This window comes from Phaseolus vulgaris, chromosome 2 (assembly GCF_000499845.2).
Source record: "Phaseolus vulgaris cultivar G19833 chromosome 2, P. vulgaris v2.0, whole genome shotgun sequence".
Lineage (NCBI taxonomy): Eukaryota > Viridiplantae > Streptophyta > Magnoliopsida > Fabales > Fabaceae > Phaseolus > Phaseolus vulgaris.
Genome location: NC_023758.2, coordinates 9,350,204 through 9,367,747, shown reverse-complemented (window position 1 = coordinate 9,367,747; position 17,544 = coordinate 9,350,204). Strand labels below are relative to the sequence as shown.

Below are 17,544 nucleotides of genomic sequence, written 5' to 3'. Positions count from 1 at the left end.
TAAAGTTAAAAAAAAAAATAGAACAATCTTTATGAAAATCATGAGTATAAGATTTACAGAATAATTTTTCAAAATAAAATTTCTGAAACATCATAAAATACATTTTAGAATAGGTTTTTTAGAATAATTTTTTCTTCTTCTTTTAACTGCAGCGATTATGGTGCAACAACGGGACCGTGGTGGTGGTGCAATGAGGGAGAAGAGGATAGGACAACTTATTATTTCACTCAATTTTGGGGTGCAAGTTAAAAAAGAGGGGTGTTGTAAGAAGTAAAAGCCATATAATAAAACTATTGTTAAAATTTGTGTTTAGGCATTTTCTTCCTACACCTCCGTACTGTCTTCCTGCACCTTCATATTTTTTTTAATTTCAAAACTATCCTTTGACATAAAGTGTTGGATTTGTCTTTTTTATTTTTGAATTGTATAATTTGTGTAATCTTTCAAATTTTACAATTTGAAATATAATTTTATATTTAATTGTAGAATTGAAAATTTATTTTTGAATTTAGAAATATCTTTCAGACTTTATAATTTAAATATAAAATTCTACAAATCTAGAAAAACAAATTAAAGTTTTCATAAAAAAAATGAAGATAAGATATGAAGATAATGAAAGAAAACACGTGTTTAAATAGGTAAGAGGCAGTAACTTAAAGCCCAATTCAATAGGAGGAGCCCACAACGGGTTTATACTTTTATGTTTTCGCGGTAACCCGAGATTCAAGGAGACAAGCATCACAACACAAAAACCAACATGAATCTATGCAAACATGAATTCAAACTAACTACCTAAATTCATGCTAACGAAGAATGCATGTTCATGACTCTAATCCTTTTGCATTTGCCTTTTGCAGTGCCCACCGATTCTCCATTTTTTTTCTCTTTCGTTTCCGACGCACACCACACACCACTCTCTCTGAACGCGTCGTCGACGCAACGTGCTGCCAATTTCGTTTTCAATTTCAACGATTCGCTGGCCAAGAAGACTTCATCACCCCTATTCAATTCAATTCCATTTTCTAAACAACAACATCCCATGTTGTTGTTTTTACTGCTCTTTCTGCTTTGATGACTGCAACCTCTGCTCTGAGAAACTGGTTCAAGTTATAATCTCATTGGTCCCATAGCCATTCCCTCTTTTTTCTTTTTTTTTAACTTTCTTGCCATTTCTGAGCATCATCAAAGTTCAGATTTTATAGAGAATCAGAAATGGCTGACGAATCCTCGTCAAATGGGTCGTCTGTGTCGGATTCCATTTCGGCTCCGTTATCGTCCTCGTCGCTGCAGGCATCGGACGCAGAGTCTTCGGTACCCTCGAATCCGCCGCCGCCTTCACCGTCATCGCCGTTATCATCACCACCACCCGCGGAAAATTCTTCTCCTCCCCCGACAACACCTCCGCCAGCGTCGGAAAACTCTCCTCCGCCGCCAACTCCGTCTAATTCTCCGCCGCCAACTCCGTCTACTTCTCCACCACCAGCTCCGTCTACTTCTCCACCACCAACTCCGTCTACTTCTCCACCACCTTCCCCTTCTCCGTCGCCACCAGCGCCAGTTGAATTTTCTCCCCCGCCAACACTTTCTCCGCCTCCTCCGTTAACTAACCCGCCATCAGAAGGTTTAAATCCACCACCTTCCCTGTCACCTCCGCCACCTTCAGAACCATTACCATCGTCGCCACCTCCACAAAATTCACCTCCATTACCACAATCTTCCGATCCTCCTCCACAGCCCCTTTCGCCTCCAACTGTAACTACAACCCAACCTTCACCGGCTTCTCTTATTAGTCCGCCGCCGCTGCAGACAGCTTCAGCGTCAAAGCCCCCTTCACAACTGCGATCAACACCAAGATTAACTCCGACTTTCAAACCAAAACAAAAGTCTGCTCCCCCGAAGAGCCACCCTCCGACGGCATCACCAAGCTCCTCCGGTAATAGTAATACAGGAGAAGTTGTTGGTCTTGCTCTCGCCGGGGTTTTCATCGTTGGCTTTATTGCTCTAGTTATTTTCTTTATATTCAGGAATAAGAATAAGCGAGCGAACATCTATGCCGTGCCACCCCCTAGGAAATCTCATATGAGAGGAGCAGGAGCAGCAGGAGGTAGAGCATATATTTTCTGTAATCATCTTTGTTGTTGTTGGTGTTATAACCAGTTCTCTTCTGCACAACCAAAATCAAAAGATGAACATCAAAACTAAAAATAAGAAAATTACTATTCTCTTACAATTACCACTTCAAAATTGATGTTCTTTTGCATGACTTTTTAAATTTTTATTTTTCAACTTGTATATAACAATTTTGAAGTTTTTCTTAGAGAAACTCATTCCATTCTTGTTTTTTATTCTTTTTTTTTTTTCTAGAAATCCTTACGGAGAAGAACCCAAACATACCTGTTGTTATCATGTCTAATGATTTTGGTGTGGCTTTCATCAAGTGCAGATGTACTTTACTATGTAGAGGAGCCTGGTTTTGGGAATGGAGCACAACAAGGTGGCATGCCTATAAAATCTCCTTCAGATCCGGCTCTGAGCGGTGGTCAGTTAGTTTTTAGCTACGAAAAGATTGCGGAGATCACTAACGGGTTTTCCAGCGAAAACATAATAGGGGAGGGGGGATTTGGGTATGTTTACAAGGCTTCCATGCCTGATGGTAGAGTGGGGGCGCTTAAGATTTTGAAGGCTGGTAGTGGCCAGGGAGAAAGGGAGTTCAGGTCTGAGGTTGACATCATCAGCAGAATCCATCATCGACATTTGGTTTCACTAATTGGTTATTGTATATCAGAACAGCAAAGAGTGCTTATCTATGAGTTCGTTCCTAATGGGAATCTCAATCAGCACTTGCATGGTAACGTGAGTTTCTCTTTTTCTTAAGAAATTCATTTCTTGTTTTTCTGTGTTTATTAAATGATTATCATATGTCCTTATTGCTTCTTTGTGCCCTGCTCCTCACAGGAAGTGAATTGCCAATTTTGGATTGGTCCAATAGGTTGAAGATAGCAATTGGTTCTGCAAGGGGCCTGTCATATCTTCATGATGGATGTAAGTTTATCTTGCATTTGTCCTTTGAGATTATCTTCTTACATACAATACATTAAAGCAATTGATAGAAGCCATTTCTCTAGAACATGGTGCCTTTTTACTAGAACAATTGATAGGGAAATGATTTTTCCTTGTGTACAGAAAAACCTAGAATAGTTTTAAGTGGGTCCAATACATCGTAGATTCTGATGTGCATGGCGTTCAAAAGGTTGTGCAAAGGGCATAACTAAGTTGGATATGCTGTTATCCTTGTCAATTCAGTCAAAATTTTCTTTTGGCCCAAGAAACTCCTTTTCTATCCTTTTCTCAACGAAACTCTGGGGCTGACAATTTATTAATTTTTACATTGTTACCCTCTTTGTGCATTATGTTTGACGAAATTTACTTAAAGGGTATCAAAGAAATGGAGAAAAGTTTTCTACGGCAGAGAACTGGCTGAAAGCTTAGGAGATCTTAAAATATGATTTGATTTTAAATCTGTACACTACATTATGAAGTTCATATGAAACTTAAAGAATTTCGTGTTATTTTTTGAGTCTGGTCTCTTTAAGGTTCATTAGTCAAAAGATAAGAGTGATATTGACCGTGGTAGATTTTGTGTACGTTTCTTCAAGCACAAGTAACACTAAGTGATTACTAATCTTGGGCAGTTTTTCCATTTTATCTTTCAATTATTATCTCAGTGGTAATCTTGTATAGATTTGAAAAAACTAAAGTATTTTATTTTTCTAGGTAACCCAAAGATTATTCACCGAGATATTAAATCGGCAAACATTCTTTTGGATAATGCTTATGAGGCACAGGTTGCAGACTTTGGACTTGCAAGGCTAACCGACGATGCTAATACCCATGTATCAACTAGGGTGATGGGGACCTTTGGGTAGGTTTTCTCTGTCTAAAACATAAACAAGTACATTCTAATATATGGACTTTCAAGAAGGCTGACACTTGCTATCAAAGTTGTATTCTGAAAATACTCAGAATTATTCTCAGCTGAAAATTGAAATTTTACTTTGATCAATGTTGTTCTTTATCACTGTTAATTTGGAGGCCAAGTGACCTATATCTTTGAATTAGCCTTTTTAATTTAGGTTTTGAAGCCACACTTTACGGTTTGAGCCATATCAGAGAAAACCTTCAATGGTGCCAAATTCTAAACTGCCAATCTAACTCATTCTAGCTTCAATATGCAGGTACATGGCTCCAGAGTATGCAACAAGTGGAAAATTAACGGATAAATCAGATATTTTCTCTTTTGGAGTTGTCCTCCTTGAGCTTATAACTGGAAGGAAACCTGTTGATCCGATGCAGCCCTTAGGACAGGAGAGTTTGGTTGAGTGGGTATGTCTGAGCATTATTCTTAGTTTATGATCATCTACTTGTTTGTTAATTTTTCTTACCAATTGCCTTAAAAAGCGTTCACCTCAAATGATGTTTTCCTCTCTCCACAGGCTCGTCCACTTCTCCTGCATGCAGTTCAGACAGGAGACTTTGGTCAACTAGTAGACCTTAGGCTTCAACAACAATACAATGAAAATGAAATGTTCAAAATGATTGAGGCAGCAGCAGCATGTGTTCGCCATTCTGCTCCAAAACGACCTAGTATGGTTCAGGTGATAACAATACTAGACACTTTTTACTTATTCTGTGTTCACCGAAACCTCCTTCTACCTATTATTCTTGTTTTATTTATTTTCAAAATAATTTTGGCACAATTATTTGCATTTGTATCATTTCTACCTTAACTTGTTCAAATTATTTGATAACATGTCCATTGGTTTTTATCAGGTGATAAGAGCCTTAGACAACGGTGATCAACTACACGATCTATCAAATGGGGTGAGATATGGTCAGAGCACAATTTATAATTCTGGTCAGTATAATGAAGACATTGCAAGATTCAGAAAGATGGTTAATCCAAGCTTTGATGATTCCGAGTTTGATAACAACAGCTCGGAATTTCGTTCAACTGTTTCAAGAGGAACCACTGAATCCAACCCAGCAAGGATGTTAGATAGTGCAGCAACTAAGTGATTCAGAATTAGTTTTCCACAACCAAAGGAACAATAATACCCAGAACATCTCTTAAGGGAACACACATACTATGAGCATAGGCATAGTGGAGTTTAGAGGCTGCTGGTTTTAATCAAACTAATTTTGCCAAACTTTTCCTCTTGAAACCAAAACTAATTTCACCAAATTCCTCTTCATTATGCCAGCATCATCTTCCAGAGTACCAAGCAAATTTTTCGCTTACAAAGATGGGAATCATGACCTTCCAAACTTCCCATCCTTACCACCATGAAAGTTGTGAAGAATGTTGAGATTGTATTTGTTTGACTTGTGTTGTGCCGCAAAAACATTTTTTCTTTTGTACATCTTAGATTTTCCTTTGTTTTCTTTCCCCCATTTTTTTTTTCTATAGCGGGGGACATTGAAAGCTTGTAAAGTATAAGTTTGTCGAGTTTACTTTTTAATACCGATTGTTGTAGATATTTATTAGCAAGAGTGAGTTTCTTACTACATTTATGTTTTACGGCAGTGACCACCAGTGAACATTTGTGAGTTGCGAATATGGAGCAGTTCTTAAGGAGAGTTCAAGTCAGAGTGTACTATTTATGCTTATAGTCCTTTTTTTTGTGAGTTGTGGGATTTGTAGAACTCAAATGATATTTCAATTTAACAGAACGATGAGTTAGCTGATTACTGTTTCATATACATACAAGTTCTGTAATTCTCATGAGCCAAAATTCAGGGAATTAGATACTGCGTTAAATAAAGAAGCAAATGAATTTTCTCTGTATGACTTTGTTTCAAATGTTTGTAAATGATATGGAAATGATTTACATTATGGTCGGTTTAACCATAGGAGAGTGTTTTTTTTTCCTTTGTGAAAGTCTCAATAGAAGAAAACGATTCCTTTTCAGAAAACATTGGAAAAACGAGAGATTACTCCATTTAAGGATCAGACCAATAATAGAAAAATCAAACCTTACTCCATTTGAAAATCATAACAATAGTGTATTGGTAGCATAAGACTTGCATTTTTTTGGCATATTCAAGAGTGTAAGATGTTGTGAGCCCTGAAAACTACTCCACCTAAAAGGCCTATATCTACAAAGTTATTGGCTTGTCTCAAAAGGCCTATATCAACAAATTTCTTGAAAGGTTTAGAATGAAAGTTTGTCCAATTGTGATAAGTTTAATTTAGAACAATGTCCCAACAATGAGTTTGAAAGAAAACAAATGAAAAACATTTCATATGCTTTCCTTGTAGGAAACTTTATGTACTATCAATTTTGTATAAGACACATGACATTTCTTTTGTGGTTAGAATGTTTAGGAAATAGGAATGGAACACTAGAAAACTAGAAAGAAAGTGTTAAAGTACCTTCAAGGAACCAAAGATTAAAAGCTTATGCATCATAATAGTTTGAAGGTTATTGGTTACTTAAACTCAGATTTTAAGTATTAATTCTGGTAAGTAATACCTTGGAGAAATGAAAAATAACCATTAGTTGCCACTTTTACCGTGGAAGCAAGTTTGTCACAGTATTCGCGGCAACATCACCAAGTATTTGGTTGAAAAGTTTTATTATTGGACTACATGTAATTGATCCATGATTAGATTATTGAAGATATATTATGATAAATCAAGAGTTTGGACAGACACTTGTGAGAAAAACCTTTTTCACCAAGCTATTTGGTTTAATGTTGGATTCTATCTAGAATCATAGAAGCAAAGCCATCTTTGGCAATGCAGCTCCGTTTCAAACACCTGCAAAGTATCATTTAGAACTAGAAGCACAAATGCAGGGCCTAAATGCTTCAAACTTAATTGCTGGATCCTTTCATAAAATTGCTTGAGGTCCGTTGATTCTACATCTCATCAATGTATTGCTGGTTGTCATTGAAACCCTCCTTTCACATGTTGGATTAAGATAAACTTGAATGGCTCTGTTTCAAGCCAACCTCACAGCTAGTGGCGGAACTTTTAAACACCACCATGGCCGATTCATCTCGGTGCTTTCTCCAAGGCTAATATTTTGCATGTGGAAATGTAATATGAAATATAAGCTTTAAAATGGCTTTTGCATTTGACATTAGAAGATATACTAAAGTTAACTCTATGCACATATTTAGTAACGTGAGGAATATATCCACTTATGTCCTATAACTTGACTTTATCGATTAAACTTGACTTTATCTCTAATCGATGTAAGATCTTCAACATTTCTTTCACAACAAAGCATATACATCTTAAGAGTATAAAATAAGATAAAAGTGAGTTCTCTAACACGAGCCCGATAACAGTAGTATAATTAGTTTTTCTGCTATTTCTATTAATTCTTGTTTAAAAGTAAATTGATCATTGATTCAGGTGTACTCGTGTTACTCATTATTTGTCATGTTTTCAATCATACATATGTGTCTCTTATATAAAACCATTGTGTTAATCAATTTGTTGTTCCTGTAGTAGCTATTCATGTTGTTTAACTTTCTCCTACATTTGTACTTAAATAATGTTTTTTTTTATTTCAATTCAATTTTAGTTTGTTGTATGTTAGTGCCTTATTGGCCCAGGGTGATTTTCAATCACCTTTCTTATATAATTTTTATCCAAAAAATGTTTCACTCCAATAAGATTTTCCTTGATAATCTTATTGAAGGATTGTAAGTGTGGTTTCCCTGAGTCTTTTCACATGATAATTGTAATTTTGTTTTCTTTAATACTAGTACAAATATTTCTTTTCATAATACCAATTTTTTAAGAATGCTTGTGTTTGGCATTCAAGATTTGGACATGTCTCACATAAAGTCCTTCGATTTTTTAGTAATAGCATTCCTTTTGATATTTCACATATTTTTTCTACTTCCTATTGTCAAATTTGTCCTTTCGCTAAGTTTATAAGATTTTCTTTCATTTCACTCAACAAGGTATCTCAATCATTATTTGATATATTACACTGGGACATTTAGGAGCCTTTTGATAAACCTACTTATGATGGCAAACGTTTTTCCTAGCCCTGATTAATGATTGTAATAATTTTACTTTGATATTTTTGCACACACATAAATTTGAAACAACTAATACTATAAAACATTTTTTTCAAATGGTTAAAACTCAGCTTGGGACCTAGGTTGAGTGCTTTAGGTCTGACAACCCAAAAAACTTGCTCTTACTAATTTTCTAGCACAATGAGGCACCCTTTATCAATTTTCTTGTGTGGAGAGACCTAAACAAAACTCAATAGTTGAGAGAAAATATCAACATCTATTGAATGTGGCTCGGACTTTATTTTTTCCATCCATGTTGCCAATTCAACTCTAGGGGGAGTGTGTGTCCACTGATGCCTTTCTAATCAACAGGGTTCCCTCTCTAGTGCTACAACAAAAATCACCTTACAAGTTATATATGGATCCAAACCCGATCATTGAAAGCCTTTGGATGTTTGGCTTATGCACCAACTTTTCCATCTTCAAAAAAAAAATTACTCCCCATATCATTTCATCCATTTTTGTTTGTTATCCTAGAGACTACAATGGATACAAATTATACAACTAAAAACCAATCAATTATTTATTTCAAGATGTGTTCTCTTTCATGAAACAATTTTTTCTTTCAAGGATATGACTTATTCTAAATATTATTATTCTTTCATTGTGATGGGAAAAACGCACGCGGAAACAACACACACAATCACGAATCAACTGCAGAAAAATAAAGGACACCATATTTAACGTGGTTCGGTTGCCAACTGCAACCTACATCCACACGGGCAACTATTAGGTTTTCATTATATCCTGTTGCACACCAGTTACAAGTACAATGATCTCTTTAAATAGAGATAAATAAAGATAATAAAGGGACACAATGATTAAGCCCACTCACTAAAACATGGTGTCTACTAAACCCAACCCAATTGGTCCTGACTTCATACCCAACAATCTCCCACTTGAAGTCACGGAACAATGTTCACCTGCGCTTCAACTGTGTACATGGTGTCTTGTCAGCCCAACCCAATTGGTTTTGACTTCATACCCAACAATCTCCAACTTGAAGTCACGAAACAATGTTCACTTGCTCTTCAACTGTGTACATGTACTTCTGTAATATGTCGACGGAACTCAATGTTCCACCTCTAGTTGCCACCAGCCTTCTTAATCATTTTGAAGACTTCGTTAAAACTCCCCTGAGTTTCAACACGTCAGTCACTGACCCATTCTCTGTTCCTACCGACTCCCACTTACAGGAACTGCCGGATCCTGGAACAACCTGAGAACAAACACTCTTCATATTCAACAAGAAGTTTTCTTGAGAAGTTTCAATCGCTGGAATACTGGTTCTCCTAACCCACTATCATCTAGGAACCTTAGCTGAAGCACAACCCGTGTTTCCACTGCCACAAGTACCTCTGACTGGTCTACCTGAACCTTTCCATGCTCGTTCGTCCTGAATCTGACCTGTGGCTCTAGGTTTTCTCTCTTGTAAAGACAACCATCTTCTGCCCACGAGATTCTGTGAACCGGACTTTGTTTATCTTCTGAACTGGGATGGTCACTCCCTCAGACACGGTAATCCGACCATATACAACTAACCTCTCTCTCTTCCGCAGACCATGACAAGATTTCCCTTGACGACATTCCACTGCTGATTTCCGAACTTCACTTCATGTCCCTGTTCGTCCAACTACCTAACAGAAATCAAACTTTTCCTCAAGCTTGGAACAACTCTGACATCCTTCAAAGTCCATAAACCAACTGGTGTCTTCAACACTATGTCACCCATGCCCGTAACATCAAGAGTTCTGTTGTCTGCTAGTCTTACCTTTCCAAAGTATCCAATAACTAGATTCTGCAATGCTTCATAATCCATGACCCAGGAATCCACACTGCTATCCACGCAACAGACTAAAAAGTCCTCGTCCGCGAAGTCTTCTGCAATGTTGACTTATTTATCATTGGGGCATTGATTCATGAAATGTCCCACCTCCTTGTAGTTTCAACATGTTACACTTGAGCAATCCCGAGTCTTTGACTGACTCCTTCTTTTGTTTTTGCTCCCACTATCTCTGATATTTCTCTTACCTCTGATGACATATAACGATTCACTAGATAATTCCCCAAAAATCCTTCTTCGGACATCCTCGCCAAGAATGAGATCACGAATCTTCTCAAAAGTGAATCAATCAGATCTCGTTGAACTGGTATTCCGGACCAATTGTCAGGCAAAGACAATAGCAGTAGTAAAGCTTGAACTTCATCATCGAAATTAATGCCCATTGACGTAAGTCTGGCTAAGATCATATTGATGTGCTCAGTAACTGAACTCGCAAATTCTCAATTTTCATTTTCCCCCAATTGAAATTTGTACCATCGAATTTTCAATTCGGAACCTCCCGTCTTCTACTATCTCAAACAACTAGTCAAGATACTCGGTACAACTAATTTCAGATCTTGGCAATCTTTTTTTTAAAAAAAAAAAATCAAGACCATAAAAATTGAATCACCCAAAATCAGTCGCTAACAGACCTGGTCGCAGTCCCCAATGCACTGGCACTCCGCCGCACTGGACTGCAGCTGCCAAGACGCGCACCGCCGCTATTCGCGCTTCGCACAACCACCGTCGCTGGTCAGCGCTGTCGCACTGCACTCTGTGCCGTCTCAGACCAGCACACCTGCAGAACGCACATGCAACCCTAACTTTGGGATGTCGTTGTCACCCCTGTGAAACCCTAGCTTTAGAATGTTGTTGGCGCCTTTGCGAAACCCTAACTTTAGGAGGCTATTGCAGGCTCTGCGAAACCCTAGCTTTGGGACGCTATTGCAGTCGCTATTTTTAAGTCTCGTTGATTAATTTCTGCTGATCGGATCTCTAGTGTGTAAACGAATCAAGGCTCTTGATACCACTTGATAGGAAAAACGCATGCGGAAGCAACACACATAATCGCGAATCAACTGCAGAAAAATAAACAACACATGATTTAACGTGGTTTGGTCGCCAACTACAACCTACATCCACACGTGAAACTATTAGGTTTTCATTATATCCTGTTGCACACCAGTTACAAGTACAATGATCTCTTTAAATAGAGATAAATAGAGATAATAAAGGGACACGATGATTAAGCCCACTCAGTAAAACATAGTGTCTACTCAGCCCAACCCAATTGGTCTTGACTTCATACCCAACACATTGATGATACGATAGTTCCTTCTCCCGTTACTGATATTTTTCCTTCAAATACTTCTTTTGTTTGTCACTCTTACAAGTCCTATGATGTATCTGAAAAATCAATGTCTAATTTTCACTATGAGTGCTCTAGCACCTCACACCCATATCCCATTCAGAATTTTTATTCTCTAGACAAGCTCAATCTAGAGTACAAAACTTTCATCAATCAAATTTTCACCACTTATGAGTCTCAATTTTATCATCAAGTAGTTTCTTACACACTAAATGGAGAAATGCCACGACTCAAGAAATTAAGACTTTGAAAGATAATGACACTTGATTTTTTCCCTTTACTGGAAGACAAACATTGCATAAGATGCAAATGAGTTTTTAAATTGAAATACAATAATGATGACTTATTTGATAGATACAAAACTTAGTTGGTAGCCAAAGGCTACACACAACAGGATGAAATTGATTTCTCATACACTTTTTCACCACGACTAAACTTACTTCTGTAAGAGTCTTATTAGTCGTTGTTGTTGCAAAAAGTTGGAGGCTATAATAGTTAGATACTCTTAAATAATGGGTTATTTGAGGAATGATACATGGATATTTCCCATGGTTATTGTTCTCGTTGAGCTAAAGGTCATAAGCTTGGAGGTATTTTGTCAAAAGTCCCTTTATAACTAATCCGGTGAGCTGATATGACAAGGTCAAACATCGCTCGGTATTGTGACCGCATGATGAAATTTGCACCAAGCTTCCTTTTGACTTCCCAGTGTGCAATCATTCTTTTTCAGGAACTGTAGTGTATCAATAACATCTTATTTCGTCATTAGTTACTTATGCAACGTGTTGAATTTCGGACGAAGCGAGTCATACTCTGACTGGTCCTTTCTTGCGTTGTCCTTCTTAGCCTCATACGAAATATATCTTTGATCATATTGTCGACCAGATGGAGTCTTATTACTCTTCAGCCAATGTTCTCATCTGTTGTCCTTGTTTCTGCTATTCATTCGCCTTTTTTCTTCGAATCGCCTCCTCTACCTCAATATGGGCTAAGGCTTGTTCTCGTACTTCCGTCATGGACTCTGCTAAATTCTAAAGTAAAGAATCACTGAATTGATTGACTCGTTGTCCTTTCACAAACGCGTCCACCACCATCTCTTCATTTGAGTTTTGGAGGCGTACCGAAACAATGCAAAAATGGTTCAGATATTCTATAAGGGGTTATTTCCCGTTAAGTCAAAAAGGTCGGCCAACCGAGGGGGTTTCACTTTGTCGACCAATAACTGTTCCTTGAATACCCTGAAGAATTCCTGAAATGAGGTAATGTAACCATCTAGGACTCCACTAAACTATTCGAGGGTTGTTCCAGTGAACATGCCCATGAATATTTTATAGCGTACAACATCTGACCCACCAAATGTTATCATTTGAGCTCAGAATGCTTTCAAATGACTCTTGTTGTGACTCTTGTTGTTGTATGTGGACGACACCCTCCTAGTAAATCTTTATTCTTTTTGTGTTGATAAGATACAATTGAATTGAGTTCTTTGTTCAAATTAAAGATTATTGGAAATTGCCAAATTCCAAAAGGGTGTCTCTTTGAGTTAGAGAAAATATATTTTATCTTTGTTTGATGATACTGGGTTTTTAGATAGTAAATCAACTACATTACCTATGGATCCCAATTTAAAACTTAATCCCAATGATAGTGACCTTATCGAGGATCTCTCTTTGTAAAGAAGATGAATTGGAAGACTTATATACTTGATAATGTCCAAACCAGACATTGCTTTAGCAATTCACAAGTCAGTACATGTAGAATCCATTAACCACATATTTAGCTATAGTTAATCACTTTTTATAGTACTTGAATTCCAGTTCAAGGTCTCTTTTTCCATACAACAACAAACTTCATCTTTCAGCATATTTGATTTAGACTAGGGCATTTGTTTAGATACCAAAAAATCAACCACTAGTTTTTGTGTTTTTCTCGGTGATTCTTTAATTTCCTGGTCTATCAAACAAAGTGTTGTGTCCAAGTCTTCAGCAGCAAAATTGGAATATCGTGTTTTATCTTTAGTGTCCAACGAAGTAGTTTGGTTAAACATTTTGAAGTTTCAATTAACACAGCTATATTTTTTTTCGATAATATATTGTCACACATCTTGCTTTTAATCCCTCTTATCATGATAGGTATTGACTTTCATTCTTGAACTTGTTCAAAAGTAACTCTTGGCTATCATTCATGTCAAAACTGAACATCAATAGTTGTTATAAATCAAAGTAAATAAATTTTGTTAAAAATCATGGTAAGAGTACATCGACAAATTTTACACTTTCTCGTTATGTGCACTTGAAGAAGTTTCTTTAATACATAATGAAAGTTTATAAATTCACCTAATATATGGATGAGTATTAACTCTGTTATAGATTAGTTTCTTTTAACCTGTTATAGGTTTGTTTGCAGCACAACTTCTGATTGTGTCTAGTGTAGTTATTGCCTCTCTAAATAGTTGTTTCTTTTGCTTTGTTAATTTTGATCAGTTCAAACTGAATTTCATAAAAAAATTCTAAATCAATTTAATTAGATATAAAATCATTCAAAACCGTCATTATTTTTTATCCAATCAATCCATCATTAAATTGAGTCATTTCTATTTTTACACTCTTTTTACTTACACAAATCCACATTACAGAGAGAACACAAGATTTTGTTTCAAATTTCAAAACAAGGGCATAAAAGAGTTGAGAAGATAATTATACATTTCATCTTGCAGCTGCAGATCTAATAAGAGACAGAAAAAACAGAGAAGATAAATAGAAACACAGTGTATAGAGAAGGAACAGTTTCCAACAAGAAGATGGGCTTGTCTACATAATACTTTTCTCAAATGATTCCCTTCATGGACCTGGTCTTATTTTACCTTGGTGGCCAAGCTTCATTTCAAAGGTTTTCATGTCACCATGAGGAAGTGGCTTCATTCCTCTGCCTGCTCCATGTCCATTAGGCTTGGAAGCTGCAATTCTCTTGTCAAAACCGAATTCAATGTCCACTTCTTTTGGACGGAAGTTGTTGTGGTTCTGCTGCTGCTGCTTTTGAGGTTTTGCATGTTTCTGGCTATGGCTGTGGCTGTGGCTGTGGCTTCGGCTGCGGCGGTTGCAAAGCCTTCCAAGGCAGCAAGCAACTGCAGAAATGACTACTATTATAGCCAAAACAACAAACACTGACCCAAAAGATCCGTTTGAATGGTGGGGTGGTGACTGGTATGTGACACTGGTAGGGTAGACCTGGACAGGTTGCTGTTGCTGCTGCATCAGTGGCTGGGGCTGTGTCTGTGGCTGAACTTGTAAGGACATCTTCAATGGGAGAAATGAGAAGAGAGAATAGTTGTGTTGAGGGGTGTGAGAATTGTGGGGGATAAGAGGATTTGGTATTAAAGCTGCAGCTCTTGTTCTTTGAGTGAAGACCAAGGTAGAGTAGTGTTAACTAACCAAGCACTTAAGGGGATTTGGTGTGAGAAGTGGTTATGTAAATAGGCTCTCTAATAAGTAGGAATTTTTAATTTAAAAAAGGAGGAGAGGGGAACTTTCTTTAATAAAGAAGGCAAACTAAAGATATTCTTTGTGCTCTTTAAACTTATTGGCTCCTATGATTGCTTTGTAAGGAGAGAAAGCAAGATCTTGCAGCATAAGGACACATTACACTCTCAAGGCCCCATGAAACTGCAGCTTTTGTTTACTGAGCTGTTCCCAGTCATAATCATTGAATGACACACTCTGTGACCCTATGTAGCCAAATAGTCATCATATTTTGTTCATAAGTGCGCATTACTTTTCTTCCAACAAATTATAAGGGGAGCGAGGCCAGAAAACAGATCATTATGGTCTTAATTAATCTTTATACATATACTTGGAAAATTTTAAGTATATACCTTACATTAACAAAGATCCTAGACACACTATTTGATGAAAGACATTTTGTAAAGCTTAAAAAACTTGTGTTGTGATACATGTTATGTGCTGCAGTGGTCATGCTGTAGTTTCTAGGCCATAGACAATTCTGTTGTCGTAGACATTACTATACGGTCAGTTATACAGACCTAGGGTCTAAACAAAGTAATTGTCTTTAGGAGCAGGATGATGTTCCAAACGTGATGCATAAAGGAACATCTAGTCAAGAATTTCTCCGAAAACTGTGAAAGGGGGGACACAGGGAGAGACCAGATTTGTTTTATTAATATTGGGATCTGTGCAAAAGTATCAAGCACTAACCATTCCAATAACAATCTTGTAAGCTTGATGGGGTCACCCTGCCCTTATTGTTGTCCCTTTATTCCCCTATGAAATAGGGAATCTCCTTGAGAGTGTTGAGTTGGTAGAGATATTAGTTTTAGATACATTAACTTTGTTATCATTATATCATACACTTCAGTTAGTTAAATCAGTGACTTGATGATTCTTTTCTTAAGTCAAATTCTACACTTGAGTGTTATAGAAAAAAGTAAATTTGTTATCTTCCATTTAGACCCAGATAGTATTGAAAGTACTTTTTGTTGTTCTCTTTTTTGTACATGGAATATGGAGAGTAAAATGTAAAAACAATTGAGTTGGAATTTCATTCTTTTCTTAGCCATAGCACATAGCACATAATAGGATAGCAATATGAAGCAGCAATGAATGCATGGGTGATGAAACCCTGACATCTTTTCAATGGAGAAAGTCACCACCGTTCAATAAAGGGAAAACAGTATATATGAAGCAATGGTTAAACAAATGCATTAAGGAAGCCAGCGAGGGTTGAAGAAAGGCGAATAATTCCACTTCCACGAAACAGAATATAACTGTTCGTGCAAAGTGGGGTTCTGTTTCTTCCAGCGATGCCTCTGGTTGGCATCATGTGAGTTCTTGCAAGGGGAGTACTGCAAGAATACAACTTTAAACTTTCATTTCAATTTACCCATTCAAGTTTATTTAATTTTCATTACATTTAGAGAATGCTAAATAGCCTATAATGAATAATCTCAACAAATGATAAAGCAAAAGATAAAATTACAGGTTCAGAGATGTAGTCAAAGCATGCAGCATCACCATCAACGGCATTTGTCAGCAATAGCATATTTGTCTGCAAAAGGATTTCATACTTGCTTGTCTTTGTGAGTGCAAGAAGTCAGAAATTTCAGTGTAACGTCCAAGTATAAAGCACTTTTTTGGGGACCCAAATGCTTCTATAATTCTATTTTATCTCCTCTTTTATCATAAGAGAATTAGCCTTGCCCCCCATTTATCAATCAATTAAACAACGAAAAGAACCATGTAAAATTGACAAATCACCTTAAATCACTTAAATTCTTCTTCTTTTTTCATATATTTCTAAATTTGGATTTCCAGAACATATCTCTAAATTAAAATTCTTTTTCAAAATACTTTTTCAAATTTTGTGTTTTGGATTTTCTTTCTATGTATTTTTCATTTCGAATTTACTTTTTTAGAATGAGATTTTAATTTTTAAATTTCAGATTTTCAAAATTTATAATAAAAAATATTTTTTAAAAAATTAAAAAAATAATAGAGTGCAGGTTCAAATTGTCACCGCGACAGAATTTGCCTAAAAGAATTCGTGATATATATATATTTTTTTAATTTTACATTTTAAAAAAGTAAAAAATAATCTGTCTTTTTGCACCCCTACATTTTTCTTCCTGCACCCCAAAAGGTTGCGTAAAGACAAAATTATCCCTATATAAACTGTACATTTTTTTTTTGTATTCTGGATTATGAAATCTGGTAAATTTTCAGATTGGCACTTCCGTTTAATTTTCAGATTGGCGCATCCGGTAATCTTCTGGATTGATGCTTCTGGTAGTACATGAATGATAGTGTTAATCCAAAATAAAAAAAATGCAAAACATCCATAATTGAAAAAATCATTCTGGATCTACCAATCCGTAATTCAAAATATGCATTCCAGATTTAGAAATCCATAATTGAAAAAAATCATTCCAGATCCACCAATCCGTAATAGAAATTAAACTTCCAGATTCAGCAATTTGGAAATCAAAATCAATTATTTATGCAAACTTACTTTCGGAACATCCCCTCATCCGGAATGCAACATTATTCACTTCCGGATTGATAAATCTGTAGCACACTCCCAGATCCCGAAATTGTGGGAGTCAATTTCGGAATTTACAAAATTGTGGGGTGCAAGAAGAAAAATATAGGGTGCAGGAAGAAACTGCCAAAGAAATTTTCCATTCATGGGTCACTTCATAATGGACCACCATCCATACGTTAATGGGCCTGATTGTCGGGTT

General features: G+C 36.5%; 2 protein-coding genes across 2 annotated transcripts; one reads left to right on the top strand and one right to left on the bottom strand.

The window, feature by feature from the left end:
- The first annotated feature begins 730 nt into the window (after window positions 1-730).
- LOC137810608 (proline-rich receptor-like protein kinase PERK12) lies at window positions 731-5,548 on the top strand. Its single transcript, XM_068611967.1, has 7 exons — window positions 731-2,104; window positions 2,444-2,848; window positions 2,956-3,042; window positions 3,775-3,922; window positions 4,236-4,383; window positions 4,494-4,655; window positions 4,831-5,548. Exons 1-7 carry the CDS (start codon window positions 1,213-1,215, stop codon window positions 5,074-5,076), a joined length of 2,088 nt encoding a protein of 695 aa, XP_068468068.1. The 5' UTR covers window positions 731-1,212; the 3' UTR covers window positions 5,077-5,548.
- Window positions 5,549-13,920: 8,372 nt separating this feature from the next.
- LOC137810604 (uncharacterized) lies at window positions 13,921-14,758 on the bottom strand. Its single transcript, XM_068611963.1, has one exon. It carries the CDS (start codon window positions 14,585-14,587, stop codon window positions 14,132-14,134), a length of 456 nt encoding a protein of 151 aa, XP_068468064.1. The 5' UTR covers window positions 14,588-14,758; the 3' UTR covers window positions 13,921-14,131.
- Window positions 14,759-17,544: the final 2,786 nt, after the last annotated feature.

What these genes read in the sequence shown, in the direction of transcription:
- LOC137810608 (XM_068611967.1), top strand. Translation starts at nt 1,213, where the DNA reads ATGGCTGACGAATCCTCGTCAAATGGGTCGTCTGTGTCGGATTCCATT. An exon ending in AGGAGCAGGAGCAGCAGGAG is followed by an intron (nt 2,105 to 2,443) that starts GTAGAGCATATA and finishes CATCAAGTGCAG; the next exon opens with ATGTACTTTACTATGTAGAG. An exon ending in AGGGTGATGGGGACCTTTGG is followed by an intron (nt 3,923 to 4,235) that starts GTAGGTTTTCTC and finishes TTCAATATGCAG; the next exon opens with GTACATGGCTCCAGAGTATG.
- LOC137810604 (XM_068611963.1), bottom strand. Translation starts at nt 14,587, where the DNA reads ATGTCCTTACAAGTTCAGCCACAGACACAGCCCCAGCCACTGATGCAG.